The sequence below is a fragment of the Vespa crabro genome, chromosome 2, assembly GCF_910589235.1.
Source record: "Vespa crabro chromosome 2, iyVesCrab1.2, whole genome shotgun sequence".
In the NCBI taxonomy this organism is placed as follows: domain Eukaryota; kingdom Metazoa; phylum Arthropoda; class Insecta; order Hymenoptera; family Vespidae; genus Vespa; species Vespa crabro.
This window is the reverse complement of record NC_060956.1, coordinates 19,566,318-19,578,498: the sequence shown is the minus strand read 5'-3', so window position 1 is coordinate 19,578,498 and position 12,181 is coordinate 19,566,318. Positions and strand designations below refer to the sequence as shown.

At 30.3% G+C, this 12,181-nt stretch overlaps 3 protein-coding genes across 5 annotated transcripts in view; 2 read left to right on the top strand and 1 right to left on the bottom strand.

Annotated features, from left to right (window-relative positions):
* Positions 1-914, bottom strand: part of LOC124422313 (protein henna) — a 3,855-nt gene extending 2,941 nt beyond the window's left edge. The window contains exon 1 of the mRNA XM_046958610.1: positions 631-914. Within this exon, the coding sequence (XP_046814566.1) occupies positions 631-705 (75 nt within the window). The 5' untranslated portion in view covers positions 706-914. The remainder of the gene's footprint in view (positions 1-630) is intronic.
* A 2,299-nt stretch (positions 915-3,213) lies between these two features.
* On the top strand, positions 3,214-6,463 carry LOC124422315 (mitochondrial basic amino acids transporter-like). Its single transcript, XM_046958612.1, has 4 exons — positions 3,214-3,552; positions 4,054-4,296; positions 4,885-5,012; positions 5,108-6,463. Exons 2-4 carry the CDS (start codon positions 4,263-4,265, stop codon positions 6,161-6,163), a joined length of 1,218 nt encoding a protein of 405 aa, XP_046814568.1. The 5' UTR covers positions 3,214-3,552; positions 4,054-4,262; the 3' UTR covers positions 6,164-6,463.
* A 146-nt stretch (positions 6,464-6,609) lies between these two features.
* Positions 6,610-10,527, top strand: LOC124422312 (kelch-like protein 10). 3 transcript variants are annotated; one of them, XM_046958607.1, is made up of 9 exons: positions 6,610-7,087; positions 7,214-7,546; positions 7,639-7,954; positions 8,014-8,466; positions 8,599-8,768; positions 8,992-9,161; positions 9,416-9,574; positions 9,671-9,875; positions 9,991-10,527. In XM_046958607.1, exons 2-9 carry the CDS (start codon positions 7,320-7,322, stop codon positions 10,283-10,285), a joined length of 1,995 nt encoding a protein of 664 aa, XP_046814563.1. In that variant the 5' UTR covers positions 6,610-7,087; positions 7,214-7,319; the 3' UTR covers positions 10,286-10,527. The 3 variants fall into 3 exon arrangements, with proteins under 3 accessions (XP_046814563.1, XP_046814565.1, XP_046814564.1); XM_046958609.1 differs by having other exon boundaries at positions 6,610-7,546; positions 9,671-9,843; positions 9,991-10,126; XM_046958608.1 differs by lacking the exon at positions 6,610-7,087 and having other exon boundaries at positions 7,496-7,563.
* The last annotated feature ends 1,654 nt before the right edge of the window (positions 10,528-12,181 follow it).

Sequence of the window (12,181 nt, the reverse complement as noted above, 5' to 3'; positions counted from 1 at the left end):
TTATTATTATTAAGATATTATGGATTTGTAATGGTGAAAGAAAGAAAAAGAGAAAAGAAAAACGGAAATGAAACAAAAAAAGAAAGAGAAAATAAACTAGTATGTTTACTGAGATACTGTAACGTAGTGAAATTTTGCGTCATTCTCAACGATTATGGCCATCGAAGTCAGCATCAAGGTCGATTTCTTTATTCTCGACTGTGGAATGTCTTTATGGAAGAAACTACCAAGTTTTATTTTACTTCTTTTCTTTATCTTTTTTTTTTTTTTTTTTTACTAATTGTTTTTAGAAGGAAATAAGTCGAGCGAAAGACACTCCTCCGATCGTACAGTGATTTATACGAGATCGTATAATGGGAACGTACTACGAATGATTAATATCATTTGAAATCGTTCAATGTAAGAGATAAAAACGAAAGAAGAATTATACAAAAAAAGAAGGTGAAACAAGAAAAAGAAAAGAAAGAAAATAAAAAAAGGAACTATTGTTAAATACGTGCAATCGATACGTCATAAGTTGTTTTCTTTCTTATAAATTCTTGACGATTAAATATATGTATCAAATTAAAATAAACAGAGAAAAAAAACGGAGAGAGAGAGAGAGAGAGAGAGACAAAAATTTTTTCGAACCTTGTCAAGAGGAGACGAACTCAAAATGATGTCAGATTCGTCAACATTGTTAATATTCTTCTTAGTGGTATACATTCTTTTTTTTCTTTCCTTTTTTTTCTTTTTTTGCTTTCACTATAATTTCAGAATAATTTTAAAAATTTGAAAAAAAGAAAATAGAAAAGAAGAAGAACTCGAAAGAATTTTTTCCCTTCTGCTTTTAAATATAAACTTGTATTATTCGATCATAATGTTATTACAAGAGACACGTTCAACGACTCGTATCGTTTGACCGTTAAAGATCAACTGAAGAAACATTTTAATCGTGTAGCAAAGTCTCTGTTACACCAGGTTAACTTGCCTGCATTTAAAAATAATTTATTCGATTAGAGATATTTTATATAAGAATAATGCTGCTATCTAACCGATAAAGAGAAAGTATAAAGTTATTTTAAATGAGCGTGAAAGGGTCATGGTGTTATCGTTAAGTTCATTAACTCGCCATAATAAATGTAATAAAGAGGAAAGAATTTTTTTTTCTTTAATTATTATACAGTTTTTATTAATTATTAACAAATATACATGATTCTTTTTTGCTCATTACATTTATAAAATGTTTGAAAGCTTAGGCATAGTTAAGTTTTGACAATGCTAAATATTTTATTCTCTTATGACGTAAAATTACAGTTATATTTTACATGTTGAAAATGTTAAGGCTGTTTACAATTTTATGTTCGAAGCGTTTGTGACTACAGCAACAGATGTGGACAAAATATGAACTATGAATACAAGCGGGGAATGATAGGTCTCCTACTTATACTGTCGGTATATAAGCTTTTATTGATTATTCTCCTCTCACGCGTAAATAACATTAGTTTGGTAAACATTAAACTTATGCTTTTCAATCTCTTATATGTAACATATGTATATTTTTCTTCGAGAGTGCGTCACGCAATGATTCGTGTTAGATACAATATCGGTACACATTTTTTTTTTTTCTACGATAAAAACATAAAAGAATAATAAATATAATTAACGCATATGACAATTATAGTATATAAATTTGAAAATTCAAAGAAATTATAATTATCTTTGAATTGTAATTATTAACTTATCTATTTGACTGTAGAAGTATTATTGGCAATATTAAGGATTAATACTTTAGTATTTAATTGGAATTAGATTGAATGAATTTTGAAAATACAATACATTGAAATATGTAGCCATTTGCCTGATAGTACTTGTATTTCGTAATTTACAATTAAATCTCAATATATCGATTCAAATATTATCCATCTAAATCTCATTACGTGAAAGTTGCTATATGTGAGGAAAAAAAACAAATATTTAAGAATGCATTGAATTGTTTAAATAATTAGGAAATTATGAAAATTATAAATTATTGAAATTATGTCATACGAAAAGAATGATTTTCAATATTTACTCGTCGGAATGCGAGAGAAGATTGGATCGATAAATATTAAAGTCGTTCAAATGCTTGTTTGTTTGTTTTGTTTTGTTTTTCTTCTTTTCTTTTTTTTTTCTTTTTTTTTTTTTATTTTAAATGTAATCTACGGAAACGTAGATCAAAATTTAACTGCATTTAAATTTTAAATTATATTATTTTATATATATATATATTAACTCGTGTCATGAGTTATGTAATGTTCTAAAAAAAAATATAAACTATTGTTTTAAAATATTATTTTTTGATACTTAGTTTAGATTATTTATTATTAATACACGATGTTTCATTTATCGCAACAATTTTTAATCGTCGTTCTTAATTATAAAAAATATATACACAGATACTTTTGTTAATTTATTAGAATAAGAAAGGAATCAAACTTATCGACCGAATTCATTACTCACAATCAGTCACATATGTATAAGTGATGGCATAACTCAGGAGTTCGTATAATTATTAAAAGATCATGAGGAGGAGAAGCTAGTGATGATCGTCAGCAAAGTTTTTGTTTTTTTTTTTTTTTTGTTTTTTTTTCTAATGCTTTTCTAATAGTAACAAAGTAATAGAAATGTTCTCATTCAATGATCTTTTATACGATTTTTCTAATAAAAATTTTAATATTACATCTCTATCCTTCTTTCTTTCTTTTCACAAACGTACCATACCTTTTACAATATAAAGCAATATATAATGAGTCGAGAATACGAAAATTGAAGAATAGATAAAGTTAATGTTCGAATGAAAATTTTATATATATGTCAATTAATTATAGTAGCTATATTACGCGATATAAATAAATTTGCGAATTATCCTTTTTATAAAATCGTTGCATCGTTCTCGAACATTCTCATTATCAACGTACACATATCATTATCAAATTTTCTTTTTTCTTTTTTTTTTTCCTTTTTCCTTTCTTTCTTTCTTTTTTGTGTGTTTTGATAATAACACGAAGATTTTTATTTAACGAAGAAAATATAAATATTTTTCTGTAGATCGCTCGGATCAATGAGGTAGCCAAATCATTCGTTTGCGCCAAAGACGACCTCTTATCTTGGAACAATTGACCCAGGTCTTCCCCCTCCACCATCCATTCTACACTCCTTCCAGAATAACCACAGTAACATTAAGTACAGCCAATGTTAGTGAAATTTTACTGTTGGATAACTATTAGTATTGGTCAATATTTTATATCGATGATATACCGATGATCTTTGCCACCAAGACTCCAAAGAAGCCTTCAATGTGATCGAGCTTTTAGTCGAATCGTGGATTCTTAAGTGAATTAATCGTACACATTCGGATAAAATCAATTCGATCGAGAAAGGTTTTCCTTTATCCCGTATAAAATTTAAGATTAATCCTACGTTCGATGAGATTTCGAAATATAAAAGTTTCCTCGAGACGTGGAAGAAACGAAAGTGAAATTAAACGAGTCGTTGCTGTTTCGTGGAAATGTAGCTATGACATACCAAGCAGTAAGTCAAATTATATTATTAATAACAAAATAAATAATAATAATAATATTTAATAGTGATAATCATTAATTATTGTCGATTAATAATTAATTCTAGTAAATTAATATATTAGAAATTAATTACAAGTATATTATAATTCGCGTTAATAACTTATGCCGTTCGTTCTTTTTTTTTTTTTTCTTAATCTTTTCACCCTTTTCTCTTTTATTTTTTTTTTCTTTTTTGTTTTTTTTCTTTTCGTTCGTTTCCTTTCTAAAATCATTTTAAACGCAATCCCGACGATGTCAACGGCAATATTTTGGTGTAATTTTAAAAGATATTAAAAAGAAAAAAAAAAAAAGAAGAAAATTTTACATAGTTCAAAGTTCGTTCGAAGGGAACGAAAGGAAGGAAAAAACAAAAGCAACAAATATAATACTTTAATCAAGACGAATATTTCATTATTATAATTGTTTACAAAGATCATCGTCAATCAGCCTTTTGTTCGAATTTTTATTTCAGACTCGAGTACAAAGGAGCAGTGATCGATCTTTCATGGATTCCGATTTATTCCCTGTGGAAAGTAATCGATACGTAGCTTACAAAATCTTCAATGCATCAATAAAAGGAAAAAATCTGAAATCATTACACTTTAGAGACGGTCTATTCAAAAACGGACATTCCTTTTGGAAGTGGAAAAATCGTGTTAGAAATAACAGGGAACAATTATTATGGCACTCGATTTTGCCGCTGGATGTTTGGGAGGTAATTTTTTATTTTCAATATTTTTATAAGAAAGAAGAGAGAGAAAGAGAGAGAGAGTTAAGTATTGCGTTGTTAATTATTGTATACATATATTAAATTCGAAATAGAAAGAAATGTACAAGTACATAAGGTCAAAAGAGAAGAAAAGTCTTGAAAAAACTTTTCGAAGATAAAAATATTAACGATACTTACTTACTCGACTTATCGCATAATTTATCGTATGACTTCGTTATCGTAGGTCAACTAATAACGATACGAATATTTACTATATATATATATATATATATATAATATATAGTAATATATAGTATATAGCAAATATATATATATATAATATATAGTAATATATAGTATATAATAAATATATATATTACTGTAATATGAATATTTATTATTTGATTACTAATATAAAACGCGATAAATTAAAAAGAAATATCAGATAATTACATAAATCATCTTTTATCTAGGAAAAAATTAATACTTAATTTAGAGAATATCACTCCAGAGTCCATCGTTAATAATCTAATGAAATTTTATTAATTCTCTTTATCGATATACGTTATACGATATATTTATTATATGCTTCAGGGTGCGCCGGTATTATGGTGGGATATCCTTTGGATACGGTCAAGGTCCATATGCAAACGCAAGATTATCGAAATCCAAAATACAAAGGCACATTTCATTGCCTTAGAACATTGATCACGAAGGAATCGGTAAATAATTATTCGTTATTAATGAAATATTATTAAGAATAATACGTAATTTAAATATATAATAGATTTTAAACTTATATTTTAATATACTTAAGGTATTTGGTCTTTATCGAGGCATGACATCACCAATGGCAGGAGTAGCAGTCGTCAATGCAATAGTATTCGGTGTTTACGGACAGGCACAAAAACACATGTCTGATAAGGATCGTCTTTCATATCATTTTTGGGCTGGTGCAACGGCTGGTATTGCGCAATCACCTATTAGCAGTCCAATAGAGTTAGCAAAGACCCGTATGCAATTACAATCATCGACGAATAGAAAATATTCAGGACCGGTGGAATGTTTAAAAGATATTTATAAAAGGGAAGGATTTCGTGGTGTATTCAATGGATTGGGTATAACATTTTTACGTGAGGCACCTAGCTTCGGTGTTTATTTTTTAACGTATGAAATACTTACGCAATCGAAGGAACCAATATCAACACCACGAATGTTATTAGCCGGTGGATTAGCTGGGACAGCCTCATGGTTAATATCATATCCTTTGGACGTAATCAAATCACGAATACAAGCGGAAAGTAGTAAACGTTATAACGGTGCCCTTGATTGTTATCGACAATCCATACGTTCTGAAGGTTATATGTGTCTCTATAGAGGCTTGAACTCAACGATAATACGTGCATTTCCTACTAACGCGATGACCTTCGCCGTGGTAACTTGGACTTTTAGAATTTTTGGAGAGAAAAATATTGAAACGTCGAACACCGAAAAAGTCCGATCGACATACGAATCCTTCGTTGGTAGTTGGATTACCTTTTTGGAGAATCCTAATTTCTTAGGTGAAACCTCATATCCAACTGTAACGATTATGGCCGCTGGTTGGATGCTCCGTGACGTATTTCTCGCTTATCATCACGATGGTTCGAGAATATTTTCCTCGAAATTCGATACGTTCGATCAACGGTCACGTGATACCCATGAAATTCCGAAAATTCAAATGAGCCATAAGGATGATTCCGAAAATATTAGAATGGAATTTATCGACGGTAACTATCTTACCATAGACAATAATTGGAAATTGCAATGTCCGATAAATGCATCAACGTCGAACGATGAACACAATAATATTGTCACGATTGAACCCACTTAATTATCGTATATGATGAAGACGTGCGATCATTGTGACGATATTACGATTTAGAAATTATTATTGTTATTATTATTATATTTCATAATATAAAGTACAAAAGGATGTTCACGTTGTTTAACGAGAACTTCGATATATATATATATCGTTATTGTAAAATATAATTTTAGTTGTTTAACGTTATTTAGTTCTGATACGGATAAATCTATATTGTATATAACCGATGTTTATAATAATTGTATAAACGGCGTGATCGTCGTTAATTTAAATTGTTCAATCAAAATTATCGCATGTATGTACGTATCTATATGTGTCACATATTCCTAACATTATTTTCTTATAACGCGACGAGGCCTTCTAGAATAACGTGAAACTTTCTGTAAACATGGTTCTCATTTGTCAAGTGACAGTCCTTGACTAAGCGGCGGACATGTAAGACCTATGTCATAGCCAGAGCCGACATTTATTCGCTTTTGAAAACACACTAAATAGTTTGTATCCATTTGCCAAACCGACCACATACCTATACAACCCAATATACCGCCCCACTTCAAATTCGAACCCTTTCAAGTTTCTCTTTAATCATTGTGACCGGTCTTCTCGTCCGTCCGTGCACGTGTGTCAAAAGAAAAAAAGAAGAGAAAAAAAAAGAAAAAAGAAAGAAAGAGAAAAAAAAAAAAAAGAAAAAAAACTTCTAACAAAATTGTAGACCGTATGAATCGCATCGGTGACGAAAAATTCATACCTTGTCCGAACTAATCACATATCCATAGTTCAACGTTTGTGACACTAATCACGTTTACTTATCAAAATCGATAAGTTACAAGTCGACGGGAGCCGAACAAAATTGAAATTCAAAGTCCTAACCTCTATTAAAGGAAAAAAAAAAGAAAAAAAAACCTATTATTTTCAATCAATTTTGATAAAGTGAGTACATTGGAAAAATCATATTCATATTAAATTTCAATGAAAAGTTTTACATTTAAATTGTCATGATTTTTAATTATTACGAATATTATTATTACACGGATCATTATTTTTTCACTTATGTAGAATTTTTACGATCGAAGACAAACCTTCGACCTGAATCAATAATCTTTGTTGATCGATCATCGAGGACTCTCGTGACATTGACATTTTTAAAGAATATCTATCTGATATGGACGTGGATATGAGCGATAGCAATGCCAACAATGAAGAATGTAACACGAGTACCCAACGATTGATCGCTGAAAGTGGTGGCCGATGTATGAGTACTCAAGCGATGCAATCGCTTTATGATTTTCGTCAGAATAATCTATTATGCGACGCCGTATTGAGATTAGAAGATGGCGGAGTATTTCCAATACACCGTGCGATCCTGTCCGCGTGCAGTACGTACTTCAGGTCAGAAATGGACAATGGTAGTTGTCATTTGAATTCGTGAGGATAAATTCGTCGAATTACGATTGTCGAATTTGTACAAAATTCTATTGCAGAGCACTATTCACTACGACATTGCACTCTCGAGAAAAGACCGATATACTTTTGCCAGGTGTCACCAGTGAAATGATGAATTTGTTATTGGAATATGCTTATCTTCGTTCGCTCGACGTTAATCGAGATAACGTTTGCGAATTATTAGTTACGGCCGATTATTTAAGTATTCTCGGTGTTCTTGACATTTGTTGTGAATTTCTTCGACAAAATTTAGCACCGGAAAATTGTATCGGTATAATGAGATTTGCCCGTGAACATTTTTGCAAGGGTTTAGAAAATGACGCTTATCGTTATGTCATGAGACATTTCGTTCAGGTACGATCGATCGTAAAAATATTTGAAAGATCATACCTAAACGTATATCTTCGGCTTAGGTAGCTCAGAAAAGCAATGAGGTACTTGATTTACCGATAGAAGAACTTTCGAGATTGATAGGGGCCGACGAGTTAAACGTAAAGAGCGAAGAGACTGTATGGGAGCTTGTACTTAAATGGATCAATCACGATCCAGATGCTAGAAAGGGTCATATAGTAGAGTTAATGCAAAATATACGTTTGGGACTTTTGAACACGCAATTTTTTTTGGAAAATGTTAAGGATCATTCTTACGTCGTTGGAAACGATGCCTGTCGACCGATCATCATAGAGACGCTCAAATTTTTATACGACTTGGAAATGATCACGCAAAAGGACGGAGAAATTCCTACGCCAGAAATAGCACGTCCTAGAGTACCCCATGAAATTCTTTTCGCTATAGGCGGATGGAGCGGCGGTAATGCTACAAATTTTATTGAAACGTATGACACAAGAGCCGATCGTTGGGTCAAGGTAATTACGTTAGTTTCGTTTAAAAATCGTTATTATTTAAAAAAAAAAAAATTATTTCGATTACATTCATTCATTATCATTATCATTATCGTCATCATTGTCATCATCGTTTCGTCGTTAATTCGTTCAAAGGTCGAAGAAGTGGATCCAAGTGGTCCACGAGCTTATCACGGAACTGCAGTAGTCGGTTTCAATATATACGTGATCGGTGGTTTCAACGGTTTGGATTATTTTAACAGCTGTCGTTGTTTCAATGCAGTTACTAAAGTCTGGCGAGAGGTTGCACCCATGAATGCCAGAAGGTCGACTATATTTCAGGGGGAGCTAGTCGCTAACTCGTAAACGATCTCTAATCATTTCTCATTGATCGTCGTCATTGTAAAAAAAAAAAAATTTTTTTCTTCCTCTTTGATATAACGAGGATTCGCTATTCGAGTCTATAGAGCGACTAGCCCCCCGATTTAAATATAACTTATTCAGCGATAATAACTTCTATCAGATTCATTTCATTTCGTCGATCCGCAGATGTTATGTCAGTGTGGCTGTATTGAACGATTTGGTTTATGCTATGGGTGGATACGATGGATACCATAGACAGAATACCGCCGAACGATATAATTATCGAACGAATCAATGGTCCTTGATTGCGCCAATGAACGTCCAGAGATCCGACGCAAGTGCAACCACTTTGAATGGTAGACACTTTAGAATTTTTTTATCTCTCTCTTTTTTTTTTTTTTTTTTCTTTCTTTTTCTCTCTCTCTTCCTTTCTTGTTCCACAACAAACAATAAATCTTTTCCCCCCTACGAAGAACGTAAGTAAAAATGAAAGAAAAAAAAAAAAAACAAAAACAAAAAAAGAAATTATACACAATAGCTTTAATGGACAACGAAAAAGAAAATGAAAGGATTGTTTGAATCATTATTAATAAATTATTTCATTATACAGACAAAATCTATATTACCGGTGGTTTCAATGGAAACGAGTGTATCAATTCAGCTGAAGTTTATGATCCAGAAACAAATCAATGGACGATGATAGCCGCAATGAGATCTCGTAGAAGCGGTGTATCATGTATAGCTTATCATGGCTATGTATATGTTATTGGTAATTATATTTATATCGTTTAACGATCAATCGTAAATTAATAAATCGTTCGTCGTAAGAAATAATAAAGATATTTATAAATTTCATAATGTATAGGGGGTTTCAATGGTATATCAAGAATGTGTACTGGCGAAAAATATAATCCTACTACTAACACTTGGAGTTCTATACCAGACATGTATAATCCTCGTAGTAATTTTGCGATTGAAGTGATCGATGACATGATCTTTTCCATCGGTGGATACAACGGTGTAACAACAATTTATCAGGTTGAGTGTTACGACGAAAAAACCAACGAGTGGTAAGACAATTGTCGTAGGACGATTATTGGAAGAAGAAGAGAAAAGAAAAGAAAAAAAAAATAAAAAAAGAAAAAATATTCTAATTTTTATTAACTTAAACATATTATAATCCAGGTATGAAGCAACCGACATGAACATATATCGATCAGCTTTGTCTGTATGCGTTATTATGGGATTGCCAAACGTTTACGATTACATTCATAAGCATCGTGAAAGATTGATGGAAGAGAAACGACAAAAATTATTGGCCCTTGAAGTTCATCGTATTCAGCATCAACAACAACAACAACAACAACAACAACACGAACATATACATCAACAGAATCAACAGATGATTCTTAATATACCATCGCCACCACCGATGCCACAAAATAATGATGAAAATAATAACGTTCGATCGAATGAATGAAACGCAAATTAATGGATCAACAATCAGCAATAATAAATTAATACGAATTGGATGGATCGATAATGATAACAATCGGATGAAACATGCCTGGAATAATCTTATTAATTGAAAAACAAGAAAAAAAGACAAAAAAAAGGGGGGGGGGGAACAGGACGAAATTATTGGGGATTAATTTTCGACGTGTATCAAGATTTTTAGAAAAAGGGATAACATTTGATATCACATTTTCTTTTTTTTTTTCAAAAAACCACTTATAATATCCTTATCTTTGATAGATGTAATAATCTTTATTATCTCTCTTTATTTTATATGTATATATATATATATATATATATATATATATATATATATATAAATTTATATTTCTTTCTATTAATTACATTTACAATTTTATATACAAATATTTACAATGGCAATTCAATGCGACATTTCTTTTTCTTTTCGAAAGGAAGTATCTCGTTGGATTTTTATATATATATATATATATATATATATATATATATATTCTTTTTTTTTTATATTATGAATATTATCTATTGTAAGTGAGCAAACTGACGAAATAATGATTACTTGCGCTATATAAAGAATATTAGAAACATATGGGTATACGGGTAAAAGAGAGATTAAGAAGTATGAAAGGATTAGATACAAATTGGGTCCATTATCAAGGTGCAAAACAAATTTTGGTGCTTATGTAAGAAAGAAAAAAAAATTAAAAAATATAAATAAATGAAAAGTTAATATGTTTATATATATATATATATACACACACACACACATACACACACACAAAGTGGACATTTGTTATTATATTTAAAAGAGGGAAGGAAAAAAAAAAGAAGTAAAAGAAAATGGTGAGAAACGCGAACGTTCGTAAGAGAGAAGAAAAAAAAAAAACATAGCGATTTATAATCGAGCAATATAACAGCCTTTTTTTTATATCAATTATTTATTTTTTCCATACAAATTATAAACATGTTTTTCAAATACTGTACATATACTGAGTTCTATTATATTTTTAAACCTCTAATTTAATGATATATCATTTCATTTATTTCCTTTACTCGTTAAACCAACTACTTTGATCCTCATTTCGTTTCATTTATGATAATATAATATACAGGTAGATTTTGTTTTTTTCAACCGATATTCTTAATCATTTTCATAATCAAGCTCAAATTTTTTGATATGGCAGTTCCAGGATATGAATTATAAATGTCACCAATTTCGATTGCATTAAGTGATTTCACGATAATATTGTCGAATTAAAAATCTACAATTTTTCCAGATAGATCGTAGATTTTGTTGTAAGAACATAGTCAATATTTTCTTAGAGACGATGACGCGCGCCTACACACATACAAAGAAAAAGAAAAAAAAAAAAAAAAAAAAAAAAGAAAAAAGAAAATGAATAACAATTTTTATTCTCAGAAATCATATTTCTGACGCATGTCGTTGTTGCAAAAAGAAAATGGAGGAGAAGAGAAAAAAAATATATTTCCTCAGATGCATAGATCGTTCAATATTAAAAGAAAAAAAAAAAAAAAAAAAGAAAAAAAAAGAAAAAAATAAAACAAAAAAAAAATTGCTCCGTGAAAATATTGACCCGGGAATTTAGATTTGAATTTCAATCTATATATGCTTGCGATGGAACTGTATTCATAATTTATTACAAACAAGTCACATATTCTTTTTTTTTTTTTTCTTTTCTTTTTTTTTCCACTCTCGCAGGAGTACGCGTTACAATACATAAACGTAATCGCTGGAACCTCTGAACAATTTTTTTGATGGTCTTTACGTAAGTATGTACAAAGATATTCAACAAGATTGTGTGTGCCATTGAACGTATCATGTATTGTGTGTACAGTGCGAGTTTTCTTCATTCCACTTAATCTA